Here is a 27,837-nt window from a genome sequence, read left to right as displayed (position 1 = left end):
TCTGACCTTCAGGTCTTTGCAAAAGCTGCACCTTAGGGGACCGGAGGCGTGGCCTAGCAGCTAAAGTCCTTGCCTTGAACGCCCCGGGATCCCATATGGGCGCCAGTTCTAATCCCGGCAGCTCCACTTCCCATCCAGCTCCCTGCTTGTGGCCTGGGAAGGCAGTTGAGGACGGCCCAATGCATTGGGATACTGCACCCGCTTGGGAGACCCGGAAGAAGTTCATGGTTCCCGGCTTCAGATCGACGCAGCACCGACTTTTGCGGCTCACTTGGGGAGTGAATCATCAGATGGAAGATCTTCCTCTCTGTCTCTCCTCCTCTCTGTATATCTGACTTTGTAATAAAAATAAAATAAATCTTTAAAAAAAAAAAAAAAGCTGCACCTTAATCCCTTCTGAAGGACTCCCTCCACCTCATACCTCCTGAGCTTTTATTAGGTGCTTGTATCGTCCAATGCCATGGGTGGGTTTTGTCTTATAGTGTCGATTGATGCTCAGTAGAATGCCACCTAAAAGAAAGAAAAGAAGTCAAATCTCTAGGCTCCTCCAGGGTCAGAGAGATCATGAGAAGACAAATCCTCTATGGCAGGATTGGGGATGTTTGGGGAGAACGGCCTCTTGTTGGTCTAAAGAACCATAGACATTTCTTGCTCTAAACCAATTCTCTGCCTCCCTTTTCTCTCCTTTTGGTCTTGATATATATCTACTTCTCACTACCCATCTTAGGGATTTTTTTTCTCCTGTTAACACCATGAATGGCAGGCAACAAAATACACTCTCATAGGCCACTCATCTCCTCTTGGTCCTCAACAGGAAATAACCCTTTTGAAGTTTTCTAACACTAACTGTACAGAGGGAGAAGCAGCCAAAAGAATCAGCAAGGGGGAGGATCACAGAGTTCCATAAAGCTTTAAAAAGCATCTAATTTGATTGGTTTGTGCTGGTATGCAACAACCTCCAATATACACTGCTAAGTGAACTGCAACAAAACCAAAATCCTAAAGTACAGAACAGCACATACAAACATCACCACTAGCCGACACTGGGGCATCTATGTACTCACACTTTGTGGTGGGACAGACAGTGCAGCTGGATCCCCTTCAAGGAGGGCTACACTGTTCCTATCTTGCTTTCACCCACACAGATCTATACACTCTCTCTCTCCTCTAACCTTCATTTCCAAATGAAGAAGAAATGCTAACCCAACAAGAGATGGGACTGTTGCTTAAACTCAAGTCTGTCTGAAAAGTCTGTCTAGAACCACTTAGCTCATAACACCTGAGTTTCTTTTAAACTCTTCGCTTTTCTTTTAAAGATGTGTTTATTTATTTGAAAAGTGGAGTTACAAAGAGAGGGAGTGAGAGAGAATATTCTATCTGCTGATTCACTCTCAAAATGCCACAAATAGCTGGGGCTGGGTCAGCGGGAAAGCGACAACTTCACCCACTGAGCACAGTGCCAACCTCCATCTGAATTCCTAGAACACAAAATCTAGCCAGACCTGCTATTCCGTATAACTGGTTGATGTTCCTTATCCCCTCCCTGTCACTGGCGCTGGCCCTGCACAGATCTGCTGTCTGTCTGTCTCACCTGTTGTCTGCCATCTGGTGAAGCACCATCTTAGGTTCTGCTTTCTTTCTTCCTGGCTCCTGTGGTCCAAGGTCACCCCTCAGGGGAGGGTGAACCTACGGTGATGTGGATACCAATCACATGCAGTCCTGACTTTAGAGATCTGCCCTGAATTTAAGTCCAGCTATAATATCATAACCCAGGGAAAGCACGGATCCCACTCACGACATGGATAAGTCCACATTTATGACTCCATTTCAAGAACTATATAAATATTAAGATGGTTCTCAAGTTGAATAAACTACACTACTCTCCCTTGAGACTTTCATAAAATACTAAAGAAGGGTGATGAGTGAGCAGGTGATTTACCTTACTGTGTGTTAAGTGCGTTAATGGAAATGTGAGGTTCCAAGTGCCCTGAGGAAGGGAAATTTGCTTTTGCAGCAGGGATGCAGGGTTTGCAAGAATGGGTTCAGAAGAGCAGTTAAGTTTTCCACACAAGGAAGACTGGTGTATTTCAGTCCCCCCCCCCCCAAAAAAAATCACAGAAAGTAGCTCTTTTTGGCTACTGCCCCAATTCTGGCTCTAACTTGAAGCTTTTGCTCCAGACTACAATATGGGGGCCCAGCCAGGCAGCTGATACGCAGTTCTTGATGGGACACAAAGATCATCAAAACCAGAGTCTGGCAAATGAATCACATCCAGTAAGACTTTTATTTTTATTTTTAAAAAAGATTTATTTATTGGGAAGGCAGAGTTATAAAAAGGACAGACAGAGAGAGACCTTACATATGCTACTTCACTCTACAAATGGCAGCAACAACAGGGGCTGGGCTGGGGCTAGGAGCCTGGAATTCCACGCAGGTCTCCCGATGTGAGTGGCAGAAGGCCAAGCACTTGGGCCATTTTATACTGGTTTCCCAAGTGCATTAGCAGGGAGCTGGACTGGAAGTAGAGCAGCTGGGACACAAACTGAAGCCCACATTGAATGCTGGTGTCACAAGTAGCAGCTCAATGCTCCCCCTCCCCACATAAAATCTTATTATGGGACCAAGCATGGGAGCCTAGTGGCTAAATCCTCGCCTTGCATGTGCTGGGATCCCATATGGGTGCCAGTTTGTGTCCTTTCTACTCCACTTCCCTTCCAGCTCCCTAGCTGTGGCCTGGGAAAGCAGTGGAGCATGGCCTAAAGCCTTAGGACGCTGCACCTATGTAGGAGACCCAGAAGAAACTCCTGACTCCTGGCTTCGGATTGGTTCAGCTCTGGCCATTGCGGCTGCTGAAGAACTGAACAAGCAGACAGAAGATCTGTCTCTCCTATCTGTAAATCTAACTTTTCAATAAAAATAAAGTAAATAAGATCTTTAAAGAAAAAGAAAAAAATCGGGTCAGAGCACTGGCTCCGCAATCTAATCCTCCACCTTGCAGTGACAGCATTCCATATGATTACTACTTTGTGTCCTGTCTGCTCTACTTTCTGTCCAGCTCCCTGCTTATGGGCTAGGAAAGCAGCAAAGGATGGCTGAAGCCTTTGGGCCCCTGAACCCACATGGGAGACCAGGAAAAAGCTCCTGGCTCCAGCTTTGGTTCGGCCCAGCTCTGGCTGTGGCAGGCATGTGGAAAGTGAATCAGTGGACAGAAGATCTTTCTCTTCTATCTTTCCTTCTCTCTATAAATCTGCCTTTCAAAAAATAAATAAATAAACTAAAAAAATCCAAACCATTAATTTAAAGAAAAGAAAAATGCAGAAGCCAAGTGCATCTTTGCAATGAATACACGCCCTAGGTGAGAATGCTGCAGATGCTTGCAGGGGCTTTCATCTGCAGGCATTGCCTGGAAAAAGGCACTTTCAAAAACAGTTTGGGGGCCTGGCACCATGGCCTAGCGGCTAAAGTCCTCGCCTTGAACGCACTGGAATCCCATATGGGCGCCGGTTCTAATCCTGGCAGCTCCACTTCCCATCCAGCTTCCTGCTTGTGGCCTGGGAAAGCAGTCGAGGATGGCCCAATGCATTGGGACCCTGCATCCGCGTGGGAGACCTGGAAGAAGTTCCTCGCTCCTGGCTTCATATTGGGGCAGCACTGGCCATGGCGCTTACTTAGGGAGTGAATCATTGGACAGAAGATCTTCCTCTCTGTCTCTCCTCCTCTCTGTATATCTGACTTTGTAATGAAAATAAAATAAATCTTTTAAAAAAAAGAAAAAATGTTAAAAAAATAGTTTGGGGGTAGTTCCTATAATTACAGCAGCTGGTTAATTAAGAAGCTGGTTCAAACCACTGTTAAATGAACCATCTTCCCCCTTAAATGAACAGTTTTGGTCAAATTACCAGTGGTTAAACTGCTTAATTAGCCAGTTGTTTTAATTATAAAATTTCCAAGTTTGAAAGCCTCTGATTTCCAGTTAAGTCTGGCTGGATCTCTTTATCCCTACTTTGTGTCATTAAGCTGGGTTCCCTGCTGTCACAGGAAGACTGCAACCTCCAGGGAGAAAGGGGGAACTCTGTACTGAAAAACCACACAAATCCCCAGGTTGACACAAAAGCAGCTTTGAAACTGTGTTGACTACAGTTGGAGATGGAGGGTATGCTGACTTCTCCGCCATCAGTCCCCTCCATTACAGATGTCAGAGACAACTGTCCTTCAATGCCCTTGTTTACTAAAGTGGAACTAGACCCATCCATCCAGGAGGGGAGTAAACAGCTTTACTTTAATTATTTCTTCTTCCAAACAAGAACAAGCATTTTTAGCAAGGATGTGCAGGTGGGGGAAGAAGAAAGAACTGGGATAATCCTAGCCAAGAACTTGATTACAAGATATTCTCTTTGTTCCATTGATTTAGAAGTCCTTCAAGGGCAGACACAATGCCAGCATCTAAGAAATCTTATGTGTTCTCTCAGTATCCATCTAAAAGAAAAATAAAACGAAACAAAAACTGTTCTTTAGATATTTTTACCAACATACCCTGCAATGATATGTCCCTGGAAATTGGCTTAGTCTTTTTCCAGAATTTCTTTTCACACTACTTACAATTCTAATTACAACTAACTGCATGAATGAACCTGAATGCACCACATTTCCATGACTCTGTCTTTTTGCTCTAGCTCTAATTGTAACTTTCTGAGTTTCCTTCATATAGCCTTGTTAGGCCTCTTTTTATAGATGTACATGTCTGGTCATGTACAAATCAGTGAGAAAAAGATGGTCACCAGCCAGGCCCAGCCCTAGATAGAACAGCTAGGATGGCATGCAGGACACTCAGGCACAAAAAGATGGGTCCAGCTAGGAACAGAGCACTGTATCTTTTTTCTTTTCTTTCTTTCTTTTACTTAAGATTTATTTATTCATTTATTTATTTATTTTAAATATTTATTTATTTTTTAATTGGAAAGGCAGATATACAGAGACGAGGAGAAACAGATAGGAAGATCCTCCATCCAATGTTCATTCCCCAAGTGACCGCTACGATCAGTGCTGCGCTGATCCAAAGCCAGGAGCCAGGAACTTCCTCCAGATCTCCCAAACGGGTGCAGGGTCCCAAGGCTTTGGGCCAACCTCAACTGCTTTCCCAAGTCACTTTCGGGAAGCTGAATAGGAAGTGGGGCCACTGGGATTAGAACCAATGCAATATGGGATCCTGGCATGTTCAAGGCGAGGATTTCTGCACGCTAGATCATGGCGCCAAGCCCAGGGCACTGTATCTTACTCTTCTTTTCTGAACATAATGATAATTTTGTTTCAAAATTTCTGACTTTAAGATATCTCAAGGCCCGGCATGGTGGTCTAGCGGCTAAAGTCCTCACCTTAAATGCACTGGGATCCCATATGGGCGCTGTTTCTAACCCTGGCAGCTCCACTTCCCATCCAGCTCCCTGCTTGTGCCCTGGGAAAGCAGTCAAGAACGGCCCAAACACATGGGTTCCTGCACCCATGTGAAGGACCTGGAGGAAGTCCCTGCTCCTAGCTTCGGATCAGCTCAGCTCTGGCCATTGCAGAACTTGGGGAGTGAATCATTGGATGGAAGATCTTCCTCTCTGTCTCTCCTCCTCTCTGTATATCTGACATTGTAATGAAAAATAAAATAAATCTTCAAAAATAAAAAAAAAGATATCTTGGCACAATAGCTTAGTGGCTAAATCCTCACGTTATATCTGCTGGGAACCCATGTGAGTGCCAGTTAGTATCCCAGCTGCTCTACTTATAATATAGCTCCCTGCATATGGCGTGTGAAAGCATCAGGGACAGACTGAGGCCTTTGGACCCTGCACCAGTGTGGGAGATCCTAAAGAAGTTCCTGTCTCCTGGCTTCACATTGCCTCAGCTCTGGCATTTGTGACCTTTTTGGGGAGTGAACCAGTAGATGGAAGATCTTTGTCTCTGTTTTTCCTTCTCTCTGTAAATCTACCTTTCCAATAATATATATATACATATATATATATATATATACACATATATACATATATACATACACACACACACACACACACACACACACACACATATATATATATATATATATAGCTCAAAGAACCTACGGGAGCCAGTTTTGTGGCATAGTGAGTAAACCCAATACCTGCAGCCCCAACAGCCCATCTTGTGGTCAGTTCGAATCCAAGCTCCACCTCTGACTCAACTCCCTATAATATGCCGAAAAAAGCAGAAGATTGCCCTAGCAGTTAAGCACCTGCACCTATGACCTACACACAAGAAGCTCCGAGCTCTTGGCTTCAGTCTGGGCTAGCTCTGGTTGTTGCCACCTTCAGGGGAATGAACAGTGGATGGGCAATCTCTCTCTGTAACTCTGCCTTTCAAATATATATACACACGACCAATCAAAGCTACCCACAAAGCAGACAATCTCTTCTGAAGCAGAATTATCTTGGCAAGCCACCATGGTGAGATACTCTGGGCCTTTTAGTCTTCCATGGGACTGAGATTTCCTGACCACAACTGAAAAGGTGCAAAGGAGAGGGAAAATGGTCATAAAATGGATCTAAAGATGTTCAGTCATACCAGTAATCACAGACATGCTAACTACTAATACAAGAAGTAGCATTTGGGCCACCCTCCACTGTCCTCCCAGGCCACAAGCAGGAAGCTGGAAGGGAAACAGAAGCAGGGACACAAACTGGTACCCACATGGGATCCCAGCACAAGCAAGGCGAGGGACCTTAGTCACCAAGCTTTAGCACTGCGCCCACATTATTAGCTTTAAAGATGGGTACTTCCAGGACAGGCATTTGGCATAGCAGAAAAGGCATCACTTGGGATGCCAGCTTTCATACAGCAATGCCGAGTTCACCTCCTGACTCTGCTCTTCATACCACCTTCCTGCTAATGCACACAATGGGAGGTAACAGGTGATGGCCGCTAACTGGGTTCCTGCCCCAGGTGAGAGAACCAGGTTGAATCCCAGCTGTGGGCTTTGGCTTGGCCTAGCTCTGGATGTTACAGGCAATTTGTGAGGGAACTAGTGACTGGGAAATCTCTACCTCTCAAATAAATGCACACTTGTTTTGATCCAATACTCTCTAAAATGTTCCACAACCAATCATCAGACAATTATACAGATAGCAGTGTAGAGGATATTCATCATACAGTTGTTCTTGTTGCAAAAATCCTGAAGAAAAATTTATCCAAATAGAAACTTTAAATAAATTATGTACTATCTTCCAGTACTATCTGCCACCTTTCTTTAAAAAAGGATCTTGGGCCCAGCACAGTAGCCTAGTGGCTAGGATCCTTGCTCCCACACGGGAGACCCAGTGGAACTTTGGGCTCCTGGCTTTGAATCAGCTCAACTCCAGCCATTGTAGCCACTTTGGGAGTCAATCGTTGGACAGGGAAAGCAGTCACGGGTGGCCCAAACCTTGGGACCCTGCACCCGTTCGGGAGACCTGGAAGAGCTCCTGGCTCCTGTCTTCGGATCGGCACAGCTCCAGCCATTGCGGCCGCTTGGGGAGGGAATCATTGGACAGAAAATCTTCCACTCTGTCTCTCCTCCTCTCTATATATCTAACTTTGCAATAACATAAAATAAATCTTACATAAATTATACTTCTGTTTATAAAAACACAAAAACAAAGTCAAAATATCCTAACTAGAAAGAGTACAAAGCATATAAGCTAACCTAAGTGTTAATCCTGTTAATAAAGTAGAAAATTTACATCTCAAAAATGAAAAAGCAAACTATCCAATAGCAAAACAAAGAAAAAATTTATTTTTAAATTTTTTTTAAAGATTTTATTATTATTGGAAAGCCAGATATACAGAGAGGAGGAGAGACAGAGAGGAAGATCTTCCGTCCGATGATTCACTCCCCAAGTGAGCCACAACGGGCTGATGCGCGCCGATCCGATGCCGGGAACCTGGAACCTCTTCATGGTCTCCCACGCAGGGTTCAGTGTCCCAGTGCATTGGGCCGTCCTCAACTGCTTTCCCAGGCCACAAGCAGGGAGCTGGATGGGAAGTGTAGCTACTGGGATTAGAACCTGTGCCCATATGGGATCCCGGGGCGTTCAAGGCGAGGACTCAAGCCGCTAGGCCACGCCGCCGGGCCCGCCTAAACAATCTTTACATAGCTTTGTAGAACTGTTGCTTACAAGATCAATTCCTGCAACTGGAATTGCTGGGTTGATGGATTCTGATTTGGTGCTTTTGGCAGTTACTCCAAGATTGCCCTTCAGATAAGTCATATTAATTTACTTATTTTTTTTCCTTAACAAAGCTGGATTCTCTGAAGAATTTCATTATTTTTACTAGTAGAAAATTATATCTCATTGTTTGATTTTGTTTCTCTTGGGAGAGTTTGTCATGTTTTGATGTATTTATTGGCTAACTGTATTTCTTGTGAACTACTCATTTAAATTTTTTCTTGGGCCCGGCGGCGTGGCCTAGTGGCTAAAGTCCTCGCCTTGAAAGCCCCGGGATCCCATATGGGCGCCGGTTCTACTCCCGGCAGCTCCACTTCCCATCCAGCTCCCTGCTTGTGGCCTGGGAAAGCAGTCGAGGACAGCCCAAAGCCCTGGGACTCTGCCCCCGTGTGGGAGACCTGGAAGAAGTTCCTGGCTCCCAGCTTTGGATCCGCGCAGCACCGGCCGTTGCGGCTCACTTGGGGAGTGAATCAGCAGATGGAAGATCTTCCTCTCTGTCTCTCCTGCTCTCTGTATATCTGACTTTCCAATAAAAATTAATAAATCTTCAAAAAAAAATAAATCTTTTAAAAAAAAGATTGTTTCTGCAGCATTTATTTTTGAAACAGCCAAAGACTAACACAAAACCTAGGTGTTTAGCTTTAAGCACATTCATACAGACATAGGCACACAACATTCTTGAAAGTTAAACAAGAAACTGCTCTCAGGGAATATCCTGGAGAGTAAAACCATGAAAAAAGAAAGAAAAATTGAACCATCTGGCATGTATCATTTTTATTTTTTATTATTTACCATTATGATTTGTTATTTTGAAATTCTCTCACAAGCCTACTTTATACAAACTGCTCTCCTTAAAGGTGACCAGTGAGTTAATGTGGCTAAAATCCAGGGAATATTTGTAAGTTCCTATACTTCCTGATCTCTCAGCAGCACAGAGTTGAAGCTATAACCCGGTGGACCACTCCTTTCTTCTTTTTTTTTTTTTATAAATTTTTGTTTAGATTTATTTTATTTTTATTACAAAATCACATATACAGAGAGGAGGAGAGACAGAGAGGAAGTGGAGCTGCAAGGATTAGAACCGGTGACCATATGGGATCCTGGCACATTCAAGGCAAGGACCTTAGCCACTAGGCCACGCCGCCAGGCCCCCACTCCTTTCTTCTTCTTCTTCTTTTTTTTTTTTTTAAAGATTTATTCATTTTTATTGGAAAGCCGGACATACAGAGAGGAGGAGAGCCAGAGAGGAAGATCTTCCATCCGATGATTCACTCCCCAAGTTACTGCAATGGCCGGTGCTGCGCCGATCCAAAGCCGGGAGCCAGGAACCTCTTCCAGGTCTCCCATGCGGATGCAGGGTCCCAAAGCTTTGGGCCATCCTCGACTGCTTTCTCAGGCCACAAGCAGGGAGCTGGATGGGAAGTGGAGCTGCTGGGATTAGAACCGGCGCCCATATGGGATCCTGGCATGTTCAAGGCGAGGACTTTAGCCACTAGGCCACAGCGCCGGGCCCTACTCCTTTCTTCTTTAAACATCTTACTCTTTCCTGCCAGGAAACTATACTATGTAAGTGTTCTCTTTGTTAGCCATCTCTTTCACTCTCTACCTAACAATTACCAAGACTAATTGATAAATTAGTAAATTATAAATTCATCAACAATCAATCTGAAAGGCAAAGAGTCACAGAGACAGAAAAATCCTCTATCCATTGGCTCACTCCCCAAATGGCCACAATGGCCAAGATTGAGCCAGGCCATAGCCAGGATTCCATCCAGATTCCCATATGGGTGTCAGCGCCCAAGGACTTGGACAATTATCCCCTGCCTTCCCAACCACATGTTGGTTCCAAAGGGCCTGATTCTTGGGTCTCTTCTCTACCCTTTCTCCTGGGTGGTCTCATTCTTTCCATGGCTTCAATTAAATCTATAAAATGATAACTTCCAAATTGAGAGTCTCAACCTAGTTCTCTTTCCTCAGGTCAATAGCAGATTTTCCAATGTTGCACCTGAGAGATCCTCCTCACAGGCACCCCAGTCAACACTTTTAATCTCAGAATTATCCTTCAAAACTGTTCCACTTAATACAGTACTATGCAGCCATTCAAAATCATGGCAGTATATTATTTTAGTATAAACAGATTATAAAACATTATATGAGTATCATCTGTTCCCATTACTGTAAGACTATACATAACCACATAACTACAAAATTAAAAAATATATATGTAAAGTTTCTTTGAAGGACAAAGAATGACCTGGTAGTATACATGCCAAAATATTAAGGAATATTCTTATTATTTTATTTCAGTTTTTTTGTATTTCTAATTTTGTTAAAATGTATGCTTTTCACATTTATAATTAAATATTCATATTTAAAAATCTGTTATTATGTAATATGAAATCTGAATATCACCTCTGAAGTTTTCTTGCTTAAACTATCAAGCTTTTAGATCTCACATTCTGTAGGAAAGGGACAGAAGAACATGTTGCATTGTACTACAAGGAGACAGACGAGCAAAACTGACCTTATCAAAAACCACTGTAGTAGGGGGGGAATGCTGGCAGATTTAAAGCAGGTTAAAGGTGACAAATCATGAAATGTAAAGGATGAAGTTTCATAAAAGGCATTCTAGGGACAACAAAGAAAACTGATGCAATATAAAGTCATATTGGAGCATTTTACTATATTATTTGGGGAGAAGGAGAAACAGAGAGAAAAACCTTTTGTCCGCTGGTTCACTCCCCCGTGTCCTAATGGCCAGAGCTGAGCTGAGCTGAAGCCAGCAGCTGGCGCCTCCTCCAGGTCTCCCATAGGGGTGCAGGGTCCCAAGGCTTTGGGCCATCCTTGACTTCTTTTTCAGGCCACAAGTAGCGAGCTGGAAGGGAAGTGGAGCAGCCAAGATACGAACTGGTGCCCATTTGGGATCCTGGGTTGCCAGGCGAGGATTGAGCCACTGAGCCATCCCACCAGGCCCTCCTTTTTTTCTTTTCTTTTTTTTTTTTTTTTTTTTAAGATTTATTTACTTTTATTGGAAAAGCAGATCTGATTTATGGAGTGAAGAAGAGACAAAAAGAAAGATCTTCCATCCACTGATTCACTCCCCAAATGGCTGCAATAATTGAAGCTGAGGCTGATCTAAAGCCAGGAGCAAGGAGCTTTTTCTAGATCTCCCACATGAGTACAGGATCCCAAAGCTTTGGGCCATCCTGTGCTGCTTTCCCAGGCCATAGATAGGAAGCTGGATGGGAAGGGAAGCAGCCAGGACACAAACCAGCACCCATATGAGATCTAGATGCTTACAAGATGAGGATTTAGCATTTAGCCATTGCACCAGGCCCTTTACTACATTTCTTAAACGAGATAAGCTAAAGTACTTAGTGGTGAAGTAGAATATCTGATAAAGACAGCTAACATGAGAAAATGTTAACAGCTGAATCTAAATGGTAGACACACAAGTATTCATTAGATGATTCTTGGCGAAAAATTCTAACATGACTCCCAGTAGATTGTTGTCATCCCCTACACAGCCTTGCACATAGCAAGCCCTGATTAGTGTTAATTCCCTTCCTTATTCCTTGTTAACTGACTCCTTTATCGCTGATAATTTTTTGTTACATGACAGATGTCATTAAAATCTAGCAACAGGAAAAGCAAAAGTGGTACGTAATTGTGATGAAACAGATTGGAATCCATTAAGACGGTAGGTGTTTGGCAGAGGATGCTTGATGCAGTAGTTAAGTTGCCAGTTTGGACACCCACATACTGTGTGGAGGTGTCTGTTGTGAGTCCTCATTTCTCCACTTCTGATCCAGCTTCCTGCTAATATACACCCGGAGAGGCAGCAGATAGGCTCTAGGACTGAGCTCATGTTGAGGGCCCAGACTGAGTTGCAGGCTCCTGGATTCTGCCTGGCTCAGCCCTGGTTGTTACAAGTATCTGGAGAATAAGCATTGGTTGGAAGATCTCTGTCTCTCTGTCTCCCACACTCCTTCTCTCTCTGTCTTGCAAATAAAATAAAAATAAATAAAAATCTGAAAGAAAAAAAAGAAATACATTGAGCTAATCAGGTTGAATGGACATTCTTTTTGGATAAAACATTATTTAAGCCCTTGTCTAGTGGGTATGCACAGGAAAGATCTGGAAAGGCAGCAATATTAGTAACAACAGGAGCTAACTTTTTTTGAGTAATTTATGTGTTTTACTGACTCTTTTTAAAGTTTTTTTAAATTATATGTATTATTAGACAAAATTATTTAGTCAATAAATTTTAATTTAAGGAGCTTTACTCATTGTAATTCCTTCCACTGCCCATCAAGGTCACCTCAGTTCCTCTAGACATTGAGTCATATCTATTGAATCTTCAAATAGTTCCCTGCAATTTGCACTATAATTATCCCTGTGTTTCAGTGAGAAAACCAAGCAACGGAGAAGTAGCCAAGGAGGGGAGAATAAAAAATGTGATAGAGTTGAAATCCAGCTTCCCCAAGAGCTCTTCCTCTAAATCTCTACTGAGTTCTCACCCATGGTTGTATTCCATGTGAGCAACAGAACTTGATTCTGGCCACTCTTCTGAAAGCTACATTAGGCATCTTTCTAGACAAAATTGTTACAGACAGGTAGAGGGTACTTACATGAGCATACCGTATCAGGAAATAACTGCTTACCTGCAGAATAAATGGGATTCTCTCCTGAAGTGCTGACTCTGAAGACAGAAAAAATGATAAGTTAGAAACCTCATTTTATTTGTAGTTACCAAAACCTGTGTGCTTCTCATTTAGGACATATCAGTGATAGCTATTTCCCTACACCCTCCTTCCACAAACACTAGATCATGAGGATGCAAATATAAGATGTCTCTCTCTCTCTAGTCTAGTTGTGAGTGATACACGTAAACTCCAAGTCCTATATAATACTCCTTCAGGAGAGAAAACCATACAAGAAAGGGAGGCACTGTGGCATAGTAGGTAAAGCTGCAGCTTGGGACACCTGCACTGCATGGAATGTTGATCTGGGGCCCAGATCCTCTACTGCTGATCCAGCATCCTGCTGATGCATCCTGGCAGGTGGCAACAGATGATGGCTCAAATGCTAGGGTCCCTGCCGCCTGTGAAAGAAACGTGGAAGGGCTCCAGGCTCTTAGGCCTGGCATAGCCCAGCAGAGGAATGATGTAATCTCTATCTCTTTCTCTCTTGGTCTGCCTTTCAAGTAGATTTAAAAAAAAGAAGAAGAACATTAAAGGGGCTGAGGAGGGACAGGCACAGAAACTGTAGGATACAAAGGAAAGTATAGTCACTTTTCTTTTAAGTATAGTCATCATGTAGAGAAAATACAACTATTTGAATTATGTTTTTAAAAATGAGATGGGCTCAGGCCAACACAGTGGCTCAACAGGCTATTAATTAACAGGCTGCTTCTTGTATCTGCAGAAACCATTTTGTATTCTGGATGCTCCACTTATCATCTGGCTCCCTGCTTATGGTCTGGGAAAGCAGCAGCAGATTACCCAAGTCACTCCCCTGGTTCTGGCTTCCGATTAGCTCAACTCCAGCCATTGCAGCCACTTGAGAAGTGAACTAGCAGATGGAAGAGCTTTCTGTCTCTCCTTTCGGTAAATCTGCCTTTCCGATAAAAATAAATCTTAAAAAAAAAAAAAAAAGGGAAAATGGGCCTGGCGCAATGGCCTAGTGGCTAAAGTGCTCGCCTTGCAAGTCCAGGATCCCATATGGGCGCCGGTTCTAATCCCAGCAGCCCCACTTCCCAGCCAGCTTCCTGCTTGTGGCCTCAGGGAGCAGTCAAGGACAGCCCAAAGCTTTGGGACCCTGCACCCGTGTGGGAGACCTAGAAGAAGCTCCTGGCTCTGGATGGGCTCAGCTTTGGCTGTTGCAGCCACTTGGGGAGTGAATCATCGGATACAAGATCTTCTTCTCTGTCTCTCCTCCTGTCTGTATATCTGGCTTTCCAATAAAAATAAATAAAAATCTAAAACAGAAAAAAGAAAAATGGGCCTGGCGCTATGGCCTAGCGGCTGAAGTCCTCACCTTGAACGCACCCGGATCCCATATAGGCGCCGGTTCTAATCCTAGCAGCTCCACTTAGCATCCAGCTCCCTATTTGTGGCCTGGGAAAGCAGTCAAGAACGGCCCAATACTTTGGGACCCTGCATCCATGTGGGAGACCTGGAAGAGCTCCTGGCTCCTGGCTTTGGATTGGCACAGCACCGGCCATTGCCATCACTTGAGGAGTGAGTCATTGGATAGAGGATCTTCCTCTCTGTCTCTCTCTCCTCCTCTCTTTATATCTGACTTTGTAATAAAAATAAATAAATCTTTAAAAAAAAAAGGCATTGTGGTTCATTAAGCCACCACTTGGACTCCCACAACCCCTATCAGAGAGCTGATGCATCCTGGGAGAGAGCTAGCAGATGAAAGATCTCTCTGATTATCACTCTGTCATTCTGCCTTCCAAGTAGATGAAAATAAACAATTTTTTTTAAAAGTGAGGAACTATTGACATTGCAGTAAAGGAGTTCTGCATTTTAGTATGAAAGAGTATGTTTGGGTAAGCAGCAGGGAAGGGACAGGATAAAACATGAAGCTGAAGAGGTCATTGGGGTCATAAGGAACCCTGCACATTGGCCTAAGGAGTGCGGTCTTTACTCTGAGGAGGCCCTGGGACACTGTGGGAAAATTTTAAGCACAGGGTGATGATCAAGTCAACATCTGGAAGGGTTAAGCCTGAGAGCAGGTGAGTGACGAATGGGAAGTGAGTCTGTTCTTGAAGTAGCCCAAGAGAAAAAGTAGAGATGTCAGTACTGTGAGAATAGGCTCAGGGAGATGGAGAGAGATGGCGCTGAGGACAAGGCTGAATGCGAAAGCCGAGAAACATGAAAGAGCACTGCTTGCTCAGCTGCCAGGCAATCAGAGTTTTCAGTTCCGTAGCCTGGGAATCCTTGAGCCTAAACTGTGAAACATGCTGTGACAAGCAGACCTGTGACTGAATGCTGAGCCAAACACCTCCATACAGTGACCCTAGACGAGCTGCTTGGTATCACTACAACTTGGTTGTCTCATCTTTAAAGTACAAGTGGTGATAGTACAACCTCATGAAACTAAAGATCTCTTGTAAAATGCCAATATCTGAGATAACCCTTCCCCATGCAGTGCTGGCATTCAATATGGGTCGCAGTTCAAGTCCTAGTTGTTCCACTTCTGATCCAAGTTCCTGCTAATGTGCCTAGAAAAGCAACAGAGGATGGCCCAAGTACTTGTGCCCCTGCCACCTCATGGGTGAACTGAATGGAGTTCCAGGAGCTTGGCTATGATAGCCATTTGGGGGTGAACCAATGGATGGAATATCTTTCTCTCTGTCTCTTCTTTCTTTCTTTTTTTTTTTTTTAAAGATTTATTCATTTTATTACAAAGTCAGATATACAGAGAGGAGGAGAGACAGAGAGGAAGATCTTCCGTCCGATGATTCACTCCCCAAGTGAGCTGCAACGGCAGGTGCGCGCCAATCCGAAGCCAGGAACCTCTTCCAGGTCTTCCAGGTCTCCCACACGGGTGCAGGGTCCCAAAGCTTTGGGCCGTCCTCAACTGCCTTCCCAGGCCACAAGCAGGGAGCCAGATGGGAAGTGGAGCTGCCGGGATTAGAACTGGCGTCCATATGGGATCCCGGGGCGTTCAAGGCAAGGACTTCAGCCGCTAGGCCACACCGCCGGGCCCTCTTTCTTTCTTTCTTTCTTTCTTTAAGATTTATTTATTTTTATTACAAAGTCAGATATACAGAGAGGAGAGACAGAGAGGAAGATCTTCCATCTGCTGATTCATTCCCCAAGTGAGCCGCAACAGCCGGTGCTGCACCGATCCGATGCCGGGAACCTGGAACCTCTTCCAGGTCTGCCACGCGGGTGCAGGGTCCCAAGGCTTTGGGCCGTCCTCAACTGCTTTCCCAGGCCACAAGCAGGGAGCTGGAGGGGAGTGGAGCTGCCAGGATTAGAACTGGCGCCCATTTGGGATCCCGGCGCGTTCAAGGCGAGGACTTTAGCCGCTAGGCCATAGTGCCAGGCCCTCTTCTTTCTTTCATTTATTCTTTTTTAAGATTAACTTATTTTTACTGGAAGGGTAAATCAGATTTATGGAAAAAAACGAACAAGATTCAGCTCCCAAACTCCTGTAGATGTTTAACCCAAAAGTGATAAATGAATAGTACTAGGAGGGTAGAAACTTGATCTAACTATGGTATTTGGGAGGTAAACTCTCCAGGAGGTCCTCAGTCACTGGGGACACACCCTCACCTTTCACCACAGGGCTGGTTATAAAAGTCCTAGTTGGGCCCAGCAGCTCACTCTGTTTCCTGGCTTACCACGCAAGCTATTTGCCACTGGTGCTCCCCTGCTCTCAGCAAAGCCAGGGAAGCCACCACCCAATCGTGGGCTGTCAATCTCCAAAACCATGGGATAAACCCAAAATAAACCTGTTCTGTTCATAACTTAACAAAGACTGGCCAATATGCAGTGGCCATGGTAGCTCCCAGAATTCCCAATGAGATGAACCGAGTGGAGTTGCATTTTCCTGAGAACAGAAAAGGAGCCAGGTGGCGGCGGGGTAGAGCTTGAGCCACCATACAAACAGTCACTTCATCATTATTAACGTCCTTACCTGAAGAGGGAAAACGTCGGCTTAAAAACAATACTGCTCCTCAGGCACATCACCTACAGTGAAACAGATACAGTCACGTCAGGACGATCTTAGGCATTCACAGAACTCGATGCACCTCTACCTAGAAACCCACAGCACACAAACTGGAAAGGGCTTGAAGGCTCCCATCTAGGGAAGAAGCTGATCCACAGTGGGTATCAGACATGCAAGCAAGCCACGTCGCCGCCTTCTTTCCTCTTCGTCCCACTACACACAGCAGCCCCTGTCCCACACTGCTTGTTCCATTTTTTTCTTCCCCCCTTCACCTGTCTTTCCTAATATCAATCAGTAGCTGTTATGAGCATTTTGCAAATGAGAAGTTATATTCTGAAAAATTATAGCTAATAGTTCCTAAGAGAACTGTTACTTTAAAGGCTTTGCCTCCCATCTAGCTTATTGTTTTCATTCAGTCATAGTAATAATTCCAGTGCTGGCAAACAATAATAACGAGGGGAGGCTTCCCTTCTCCCAGTTATTTTAAACCCCACTCTGTCCTGCTGCCACCCCCCCAAAAAAAAAGGATCAGTAGTATAACTTTATTAAGTGTGTGGTCCAGGAGAGATCTCTTCATAAACTGTACAATGAATACTAAATGTCTGTCCTTAAGGTCCCATAACGTGAAACAGAAAATTCCACCCACTGTGGGGAATGATTTCAGATTTCAATCTCTTCAAAATGTCATGAAAAGTCTGTTTCACCAAAAAAAAAAAAAAAAAAAAAAAAAGGCTAATCTGAGAAATGGTCACAGCCAAAAGGAAGCTGACAAGATCTGCCAACTACCCGCAGTGTGCTATCTGTCCTGGGACAGAAGAAAGAAATCTGATAAAAACTAAAGAAATCCAGGTAAAGTAGGTGCTTTAGCTAGCAATAATATACCAACAGTAGTTCTTAATTATAAAAATGTACCTATGAAAGATGGTCGTCGTAGGGGAAACTGGTATTCATGGAATTTTCTATTTGTAATTTTTCTGTAAATATAAAGCTATTCTGAAACATTTTTAGAGATTACTATGTGTCAACCACTATGCCAGTTTCAGAGGGAACACAGGGGCCAGTGTTATGGTACCGCAGACTAGGTCACTACCTGAGTCCAGCATCCTAGATGAGTCACAGTTTGAGTCCCAGCTGCTCTTGCCCAGCTCCCTGCTAGTACTCAGATGGCTCAAGTGCTTGGGCCCTGGCAGCCAAATGAGAGAAGACCTAGACCCAGTTCCAGGCTCCTGGCTTCAGTCTGGTGTACCCCCAGATGCTGGAACCCGTTGGGGCGTGAACCAGCAGATAAACAGTTCCCCTTCCTCCCGCACTCCCCCTAATTCTGCCTTTCAAATAAATCTAGGAAGGGAGGAAGCAAGCAAGCTTATCTAGCTAGTTAGGAACTTGGATACAAAAATAATTATTTCAATTTTTAAAAAGCTATGTCATACTATAGGCATTATAATGCCAAAGGTAAAAGAGGTGGAGTAGTGGCATGGGAATGAGCTGCCACCAACACTGGCCTGGAGTTAGAACAAATGATTCCAGAGTCCTCCAGGTCCTACAGACATTAACCATGACACACGCAACAGAAAGCAAAGTGAACAGAATATATTTTTAAGTGGGTCACCTCCTGGAGAGGAGGTATTAGTTGGGAAGCTAGACTTAAGTGTTGACAACCTTCTGGGAGATATTCAAGCTGTGGTGTGAACTCTCCAGCTCTGGGAGATGCGCTGCCTCTCCACTGCAAAGCTCAGCATCATTTCTCAGGACAAAGATAGTCTATTTTGGGACTACAATCACAGATGCCACCCCAGCCCTTCCCCCCCGAGACAGCAAGTGCAGGAGGAAGGCGATGACGCCCATGAATGAATGAACGAGGACACAGCTGCCGCAGTAGGCTATAAAAATACTTGTCCCATGAGCTCCAGAGCCCAGAACCAAGAAAGGACCGCCACAGCTGCTACTGAGGATCACAGCCTGTGTGGGGGCAGGGCCTTGAAGGAAGCACCCAGAAGCTGTTTTCTCAATAGCCACAGAACGTAAGGGGGATTATGTAAAAGGCCACTGCTGCTACTATTTATTTAGTACATCCTTTGTGTTAATCACTTTACACGCACTATTTCAATTAATCTTTACCCCAGTCCTCCACCAAAGGCATTTCTGAGATAACAGCTTTTATTTCACAGATGAAATAAACAGGTTTCTGTAAACTGCCCGAAGTTACAGGTTTAGTAAGAGATGCCAGGAATTCAAACCAGGCCTGTCTGAATCCAAAGTCCATGCTTTCCACCCAGCCGCACTACGTTTCAAAAGATGCACACTGACTTATACAGTGACATTCAGGTGCTGAGAAAGATAGCCTTGATAATCTTTTTTGAGCACATGCTATACACCAAACATCTCCTCAGTTCTTCGCAGCCATTCAACGAGGATGCTGCTGCCAGGACAGGTGACTAAATATGCCTTAACACACACAGCAGCTAAGTGCGGAACTCGGGAACCAGGCCGTCGGGGCTCTTCCCACCATCCTGCACTCCTGATGCAAGCTGTGCTCTTACACAACACACTTGTTTCCCTCACTGACCTGACTCACACCGTGAACTGTGTAACAATTCTTACAACAGAGGTCACTTTCACCAAAGGCATTGTAGTTTTCAAGTTTGTGTTTTGAATCATCTGTCAGAAGTTTCCAGTTCTCCTAAGACAGTGGCCACCACTACTCTTCACACAGAGGGCCAGTGGCTCCTGGCTCCTGGCTGCTGGCTTCAGATTGGCTCAGCTCCGGCCATTGCGGCCACTTGGGGAGTGAATCACTAGGCTACTGCACTGGGCCCCAAAATAAGTAAATCTTTTGAAAAAAAAAAAAATGGGACATCTGGAACATGCCAGCACTGCAGGTAGAAGATTTAGCCGGATATATCACCATGCCAGCCCCTACACATCACTTCTTAAAATAAGATAAACACCCACTGCAACTGTCAGATGGTATTTGTCGGCCAGCTGACCTAGACTGAACATAACTTGCTGACTTACTCCAGGACTAAACTAAGTTTGGTAATCCCTCTGGTCACCCACTGAAATGTAAACTAACCTGTTAACCACCCCACTTTTCACCCCAGGCTCCTTCTCTGCACACTCTCCCTGAGATACACCGCACTGCTCTCCCCCCCTCCCTCCTGGCTTCCTCTGGACCCTCTGTAGCTGTTGGTATGTTCCCATTTCAGGGCCTTTGCAGATGCTCTTCTTTCCTGGAATATGTTTTCCCTGTCTTAAAGCCTACTTGCTCAAGTCCTAATCAAGAACATTTTCTTGAGTGCTCAGACGTGCTGGGCTCTTGCCACCCTAAATCTTTCTTTGTGACATTCATCATGATTGGTTAAGCCTGGAGGCAGGTGGTGTGGTGTGACGGTTAGGCTGCCACTTGGGAGGCTGCATCCCATCTCTGAGTATCAGGGTTCATCCAGTCTCTTCTTCCCATCCAGTTTCAGTTGCCTGTTAGGGGACACCTTGGGAAGCAGTAGATGATGGCTCAAATACATAAGGCCCCTGCTGCTCACATGAAAGACTCACATGGTGTTCTAAGCACCTGACTTTGGCCTGGCACAACACCAGCTGTTGTACGCATTTGGGGAGTGAATTGGCAAAAGGAACATTTCTCTCTCTCTCTCTGCCTTTCAAATAATTAAAAGAAAAACCAGTTCATCTCTTAATAAGTCCCATAAAGACAAGAACCCGCTATATCCCAGTATCTGCCATACATTGTGGCACATATCAGCTGCTCAACAAATGTTTTCTGATCAAATTAATCTGTTGAAGCCTGACTTCCTTATCTCTAAAGAAATTATAAAAACATTTACCCCACAGAATTATTGACATGGTTAAACTGGACAATATAGAAGAATGGTTTGCAAGGACAATGAACATTGTTAATGTTTAATTTGATAACAGTTGGGCCCGGCGTGGCAGCCTACTGGCTAAAGGTCTCGCCTTGCACGCACCTGTATCCCATAAGGCCACCAGTTTGTATCCAGGCAGGCCTGCTTCCCATCCAGCTCCCTGATTGTGGCCTGGGAAAGCAGTCGATAATGGCCCATAGCCTTGGAACCCTGCACCCATGTGGCAGACCCAGAAGAAGCTCCTGGCTCCTGGCTTTGAAATCGGCTCAGCTCCGGCTGTTGCAGCTACGTGGGGGGTGAATCAGTAGATGGAAGAGCTTCCTGTCTGTCTGTCTCTCCTCTCTCTGTAAATCTGACTTTCCAATAAAAATAAATAAATCTTTAAAATATTGACAGCAGTCATGATAATGGTAGGGATGATTATTCAGTTCCTCAATTGTTAAGTGAAGTATATATTGGGATGTGACAGGTGCTTTTGACAAAACTGAACAAAACACCACTGTGCCCTTGTTCTACAGGGCTTGCGGTCTAGTGCAAATGAAAGGAAGTCCATCTTCTTGGGACTTGGGATTCTGCCTCCCAGACCCTCTGCCATGTGTCCTCCTCTTTCACATCTTTCCGTGTCCTCCTAAGTCACGTCTGCTTGTCTTTTGCTTCAGGCCTAACTGCTTTTTAATCACATGAACTGTTCCACTTTAACCTTCAACGTTTCCATCGGAAAATATCCTGTTCCCTTTGAGATGAGTCTCCAAGGCTTTGCCTACCAGGCTGCTACCTTTGACACAACCTGGATTGCCTTTAGGGATCCCCTCCCCTTCTTTGTGGTTCAGAGCCATGGTAATCCCTGAGAAAATCATGGTGATCTCATCCAGAGAGGGGGGACATAGCATTTCCTGTGCAAAACAACCATTCTTCGTTCCTGGATGCATTCTGATTTCTCCAGAAAACATCCTGCCATCCTGATCCATTGGTACAATTTTCTGAGGCTTCCTAAGTATCACCATTAGTGTCTTAACCACATGCACCCTGTTGTACCACCTGTTAGCCCAAAGAGGTACTGGCTCCATCCAGCTTTACTCTACCAAAGGTGTACCTCTCACACACGGAAAATCTGATAGGAGTTGAAGGCAAAATTCCTTAGGGTCCTAAGACAAGAGCACTGGGTTATGAGTTTGAAGTTCAAGTCCTAGCTCCACTGCGTACTTACCATGAAATGTCAACATTTGTTGATTCACTTATTCATTCAGCACTTAACAAGTACCTACTTTGGCCAAATACACTGTAGAGTAAGTGCATATAGACAGAAATAAAACAGCTGCTTAGCCTCAATTTTGTAAGCACATGTGCAAATTATTTACTGCACTGCAATGTGAGATCAGTGTGTTGGGTCTCCAAGAAAGGAAGGATGTCTGGGAAGGTCAGGAAAGATTTTCCTTCCTCATTTCACAGATGAGGAAAATCAAGATTCTTGTTAAATTGCAGAATTACGAAGTAGAGCCCAAGGCACTGCTTCATCCACTCAAGACACTCAGTAGAACGTTTGAGACCCTATAATAAACCAGACTCCGTGCCGGTGGCTTCTACTTCCTCATCTTGTGTCTGCCAGGATTATCTCCTGACATAGTGAGGATCAAGTGAAATCATACAAACAGAAGCAGTTTATTAACTATAGAATAGTATCAATATTGTTCTTTGTACCATCCTTCACATCTTACAGAATACTGACACATTATCATTTATAGACTGTGCAACAGTTCTACGTGGCAGGTGTAATTTTACAAACAGAACTGAAGCACAAAGGTTAGACAGCAATCAAGAGCCAGGATCTTGGGCGCAAATACCATGATGTTTCTTATCAATGTAAAGTATTAACTAACACCTCCAGTAAGGCTGAGGCAAGAACCACTCCAAGACTGCATATAATTGGGTGCCAGGAGATAATACAGGTAAAAGTTCAGAAAATAAACAAGCTCATTAACCAACATGGTCAGAAAAGCTTTGTTTTTGAAAGACTTACTTATTTCTGGAAGACAGACTTTTACAGTCAGAGAAAGACAGACAGACAGGTCTTCCATATGCTGGTTCACTCCCCAAATGGCCACATGGCCAGAGCTAAGCCAATCCAAAACCAGGAGCCAGGAGCGTCTTTCGGGTCTCCCAGGCACCATCTTTCATGACTTTCCCAGGCCCATTTGCAGTGAGCTAGCTCGAATGTGGAGCAGTGGGGATACAAACCAGCACCCATGTAGGTTGACAACACGGCAGACAGAGGTTTTTCTACTATGCATAGTGCCAGCCTGTAGAAAAGCTTTTTGAAAAGACGGTTCTTGAACTGAGCCTTGAAGGCTGGAGGGTGGGGAGAAGATCCCACAGGATCAGGGATGGGGAATTCAGCATTTGGCAAATAATGAAGAAATGAACTGGCCAAAACAGGGCAGAATGGAAATGAATGTTAGTAAAGAGAAGTCTGAAAAAACACTGGAGGGGACGCACCCTAGCAGGAGTGAGGATCTTTATTTATTCTGTCCAGGGCCATCTGGATGTTTATCCACAGCCACACACAATTAATAGTTAAACATTAGCCTGTTACAGGGGCTAGCACTCTGCTGTCGTAGGCTAGGCTACCGAAGGCGTGCAGCTCTGGCATCTATTAGGAGCACCAGTTTGTATCCCCGCTACTCCATTTCTGATCCAGCTCTTTGCATGTGGCCTGGGAAGGCAGCAGAGGATGACCCAAGTCTTGGGACTCTGCATTCAAGTGAGACACCTAGAAGAAGCTCCTGGCTCCTGGCTTCAGATCAACTAAACCTTGGGCTTTGAAATCACTTGGGGAGTGAAGCAATATCTCTGTCTTTCTCTATATATCTATAAAAATAAACTAATCTTTTTTAAAAAATAAGATTTATTCTATATATATATATATATTATTTTTTAATTTGAAAGGTAGAGTTACAAAAAGGAGTGAAAGTAAGAGGTCTCCTATGTGCAGATTCACTCCCAGATGGCTGCAACAGTGGGAGCTGGGCTTCTGGGTCTTCCTCCAGGTCCCCAACATGGCTAAAGCGACCCAGGGCTTGGGACCACCCTCCACTGCTTTCCCAGGCTGTAAAAAGAGTTGGATCAGAAGTGGAGCAGTACCCATTCAAACCCTGGCCACTTCACTCCTGATCCAGTTTCTGGCTCATGTATCCTGGAGGACAGCATATGATGGTTCAGGTGTTTGGACCCTTGTCCCAGTCCTGGGAAACCTGGATGGAGTTCTGGGCTCCTGGCTTCAGTATGACCCAGTCCTGGATGTTGCCAGCATTTGGGGAGTGAACCAGCAGTTGAAAGATATCTATTTTCTTTCTGTCTTTCTTGGTTTCTTTGTTTCTTCTTTTCTTTTTTCTCCTTCTCTCTCTACCTCCCTCCCTCCACTGCTCCCGACTTCCTGCCTCTCTCTCCTTCCAATGCTCTTTCAAGTAGATGAAAATATACTTGAAGCCAGCATTGCGGCTTAGTGACTAAAGCTGCTGCCTGCAGAGTCAGCAGCCTGTGTGGACACTGGTTCCCCACAGCTCCACTTTCGATCCAGTTCCCTGCCTATGGCCTGGTAGAACAGTGGCCCAATGCCTTGGGATCCTGTGCTCACATAAGGGACCCTAGGGGAAGCTCCTGGTTGCAAATCGGCTCAGCTCTGGCCATTTCAACCATTTGGGGAGTGAAGCAGCACAGGGAAGATTTCTCTTTCTCCCTCTCTCTAACTCTGCTTTTGAAATAAATAAAAAGACGGATTGATTCAAATCTAGAGGCATTCAGGGATAGCCCCAGACAATGGCAGGTAAATCCATGAACAGCAGTGACCATGCTGACCTGACGTATCACGGAGATCTTCCTCTACAATTAACGTCTTAAGTTTTTAATAGAAATCGCTAAAACTTAATCATTAATCTGTGTAGCAGATTACAACTGAAATCTGTTCCACCTGTCCAGGGAACAGGAAGCCCGAGAAATGTATTTGCTCTGGTCGGTCGTACAGCTTTTGCAGTCACTTTAACAGGGCTTTGTTAACGGAGCCGTGGGACCCTAATCCCTTTTTCATCACCAAAGGAGCTCCCTGTGCCAATCAAGTCAAAATGGGATTTTTAGGAGAAAAAAACCCGGAAGTTGGTACGTAACCTGCCCAAGGTCATGCTATCTATCGGGACATCGTGAAGCGGGTTCCTACGCCCAAGCGCGGGAAGGCCAGGGTTGCAAGCGGAGTGGGCGTGGCCTGGGCCAGGCAGCCCAGGACGCCCAGGGTTAATCGGAAGCAGCTCTGCCCCTTCCACGCCGGGCGCCGCACGGGCTGCTGGGAAGGGCCTTGTTCTCCCCGGCGTCTCAGACCCGGATGTCCGCGCGCCGCCACCTCCCCGCCGAGAGCCGCCTGCTTCCCCCCCGCCCTGCGTGCGCGGAATCCACGCTACCTTTCCCAGGCTTCCGCTCATCCTTTCCTGTTGCGGCCTTTTGGCTGTGGAACCCGAAGATCGCGCCGCAGTAGCCGCGGTCCCGGGCGTGTGTAACCACCAACGCCCTTGAACAGGTCCGGGAACAAAACGCGACCGACACTCACTGGACTCCCGCAGCGCCTTGGTTCCGGGCGGCGCCGGCGACTCTAGCCAGCCTGGCGGACCCGCCCTCGCCGTGCAAATGTCACCTTGTCCACGTCGGCCCAGCCGAGCTCCTGGCCTGCCTGCAGTTACCCCAGCTCTTTGTTCACAGCCCAACTGTTTCACCTGCCATACCACCTGTTATCTGTTATGGTTGACTGAGATCCTAAAGGATACTGTTTGAGAACTGCATCCCAGTATCTATAACACAAGGAGCTCTAACTCCTAAGGAACCTTTCTTGATATGTAATCACCTCATAGTAACTGAGTGACTGCTATGTGCCAAACACAGAAAACCTGGAGGAGGCCAGGTTTTTTTTTTAAAACGATTTATTTTTATTGCCAAATCAGATACATACCGAGGAGACAGAGAGGAAGATCTTCCCCCAAATCACTGCGATGGCCGGTGCTGTGCTGATCCAAAGCCAGGAGCCAGGAGCTCTTCTGGGTCTCCCACGCGGGTACAGGGTCCCAAGGCTATGGACTGCTTTCCCAGGCCACAGGCAGGGAGCTGGATGGGAAGTGGAGCTGCCAGGATTAGAACTGATGCCAATATGGGATTCCGGCATATTCAAGGGGAGGACTTTAGCCCCTAGGCCACCGCACTGGGCCCTGAGGCCAGGTTTTAAACAATCCATTGTAAAGCAACAAGGAGTTAGAGCTAGATAACGGATAAACACTGATGTGACAAAAATACATGAGCATATAAAGTCAGCATCAAACCAAAAAGGCAGTAATACTGTTTCTGCTGCCCTTTTTGTTGGCAACGAAAAAATGAAAACTGGTAAATATGAGATTTCAATGATGTAGAGTATTATCAGAATTCCCGCCAAGTTCCTTATCCTGATGTTTTACCAATCCTCCTTATGATGTAATGCCAAGGCACTACCAAGAACTATGCGAGTAAAATCTACCCCCACCCCAAAGTTAGCCCTTCTCCCATCTGGGGCAGTTAGCAGGAGAGCATGATGCTAATGTAACATGTCAACTTCAGCAGAATGCAAAAGGGTGTCAGATCCCAGGACAAACAATCTGGGTTTTTCTGTAAGGGCCTCTCAGCATGAGATGAACGTACAAACAGCAATCCAAGTGAAGCAGACTGCCTGCCCTCATGTGTTGATCCTGACTAGTACCAAGTCGCTGCCCCTAATGCTGCTGTCCCACATCTGCTCAGACTTGGATGGAGTTCCAAGTTTCTGCCTTCAGCCTGGACCAGTCCTGGCTATTACGGCTGTCTGCAGAGTGAACCAGCAGATGAAAGCTCTCTCTTCTCTCCCTCTCCCTCTCTGAAATGCTGCCTTTCAAATAACTAAATCTTTATTTAACAAAGTTTCTACCTGGAACCATGGATTTTAGATTTTTCCAGGATTTTACATTTCCCCAAAAAAGCATGGAGGTACCTTGCCTTTTTGGGTTTATTTTTACAATCTAGACTTCTTTGAAAACCTTAACAAAAAAAAAGTTCCAGTCCACATCAAAGAAAGCCTGGGAGAACAAGAGAATAAAGGAAGGCCCTTTATAAAACCACATTTGATCTCAAGCTGAACTTTCTTTAGAGTAATAATTCTGTGGTCTCCTATTATAAAGTTTCCCAGTGGTGTCAAAAGGTTCTGATTTATGACCCAAGTAAAAGTGTATAAATTAAGCTCTCACAAACGGAAAAGTATTTTAGCTACAGTCAGACTTTGCTGCTTCTATTTTTTTTTTTTTTTTTTTTGGTGTGGTTTTGGTATTTTAAAAGTCACACTTGAAAGGAAAATGTATAAAATGGGGCAGAGGTGTAAAAGCACTGGCTAGCTAGGAGAAGCCAGGAAGAGACTCCCAGCAGATACTTCACCTGGAATTTTCTGCCCTTGCAGGGTTGGGCTGAGTGCGCAGGGATTACCTAACCCCCAAGGGAGGGCAAAAGGCTGATGAAAGAGGCAGCAAGAAGCAGGCTCAGGTGGTTCCTGAGATCCTAGGAGCTCCTAAGAAGGGAGGGAGAACAGACCAAGAACCTCACACCAGGCTGGTAGGTATGTCCAAAACCTGTGTTCTGTTGGCCCAACTCAGCCTCTGCCCTCCAGGACAGGAGTCCACTTGAAAAGGTGGAAGGACAGCGACAAATTGATCTGTTGTTTCACTCCCCACTGGCCAGGACTGGGTGAGGCAGAAGCCGGGAGCCAGGGTTCCTTCCAGGTCTCCCACCCACATGGTGGCAGCAGCTCAAGCGCTGGCCCATCATACTCTGCCTACTGTGATGCTTTAGCAGGAACCTGGAGGGGAGTGGCGTGGCTGTGACTCCAAGGCACACTCAAGTAAAGGAGGCCACGTCCAAAGGGGCAGCTCAACGGCTGCAGCACAACACTCACCCCATTACTGAATTAGTCTGACTGAAAAATAGTGTTGGAATCCTCAGGCTTTCATACTGAAGAATGC

The 27,837-nt window shown here is 45.1% G+C and overlaps 1 protein-coding gene across 1 annotated transcript in view; it reads right to left on the bottom strand.

The window, feature by feature from the left end:
* MRPL48 (mitochondrial ribosomal protein L48) overlaps positions 1-25,389 on the bottom strand; it is a 57,991-nt gene extending 32,602 nt beyond the window's left edge. The window contains exons 1-4 of the mRNA XM_058663568.1: positions 25,237-25,389; positions 16,881-16,933; positions 12,887-12,924; positions 422-510 (exon numbers count right to left, since the gene is read on the bottom strand). Of these exons, the coding sequence (XP_058519551.1) occupies positions 422-510; positions 12,887-12,924; positions 16,881-16,933; positions 25,237-25,257 (201 nt within the window). The 5' untranslated portion in view covers positions 25,258-25,389. The remainder of the gene's footprint in view (positions 1-421; positions 511-12,886; positions 12,925-16,880; positions 16,934-25,236) is intronic.
* Between the last annotated feature and the right edge of the window lie 2,448 nt (positions 25,390-27,837).

This window comes from Ochotona princeps, chromosome 4 (assembly GCF_030435755.1).
Source record: "Ochotona princeps isolate mOchPri1 chromosome 4, mOchPri1.hap1, whole genome shotgun sequence".
Lineage (NCBI taxonomy): Eukaryota > Metazoa > Chordata > Mammalia > Lagomorpha > Ochotonidae > Ochotona > Ochotona princeps.
The sequence above is the reverse complement of the archived record's forward strand: the minus strand, read 5'-3'. Positions and strand labels throughout refer to the sequence as shown.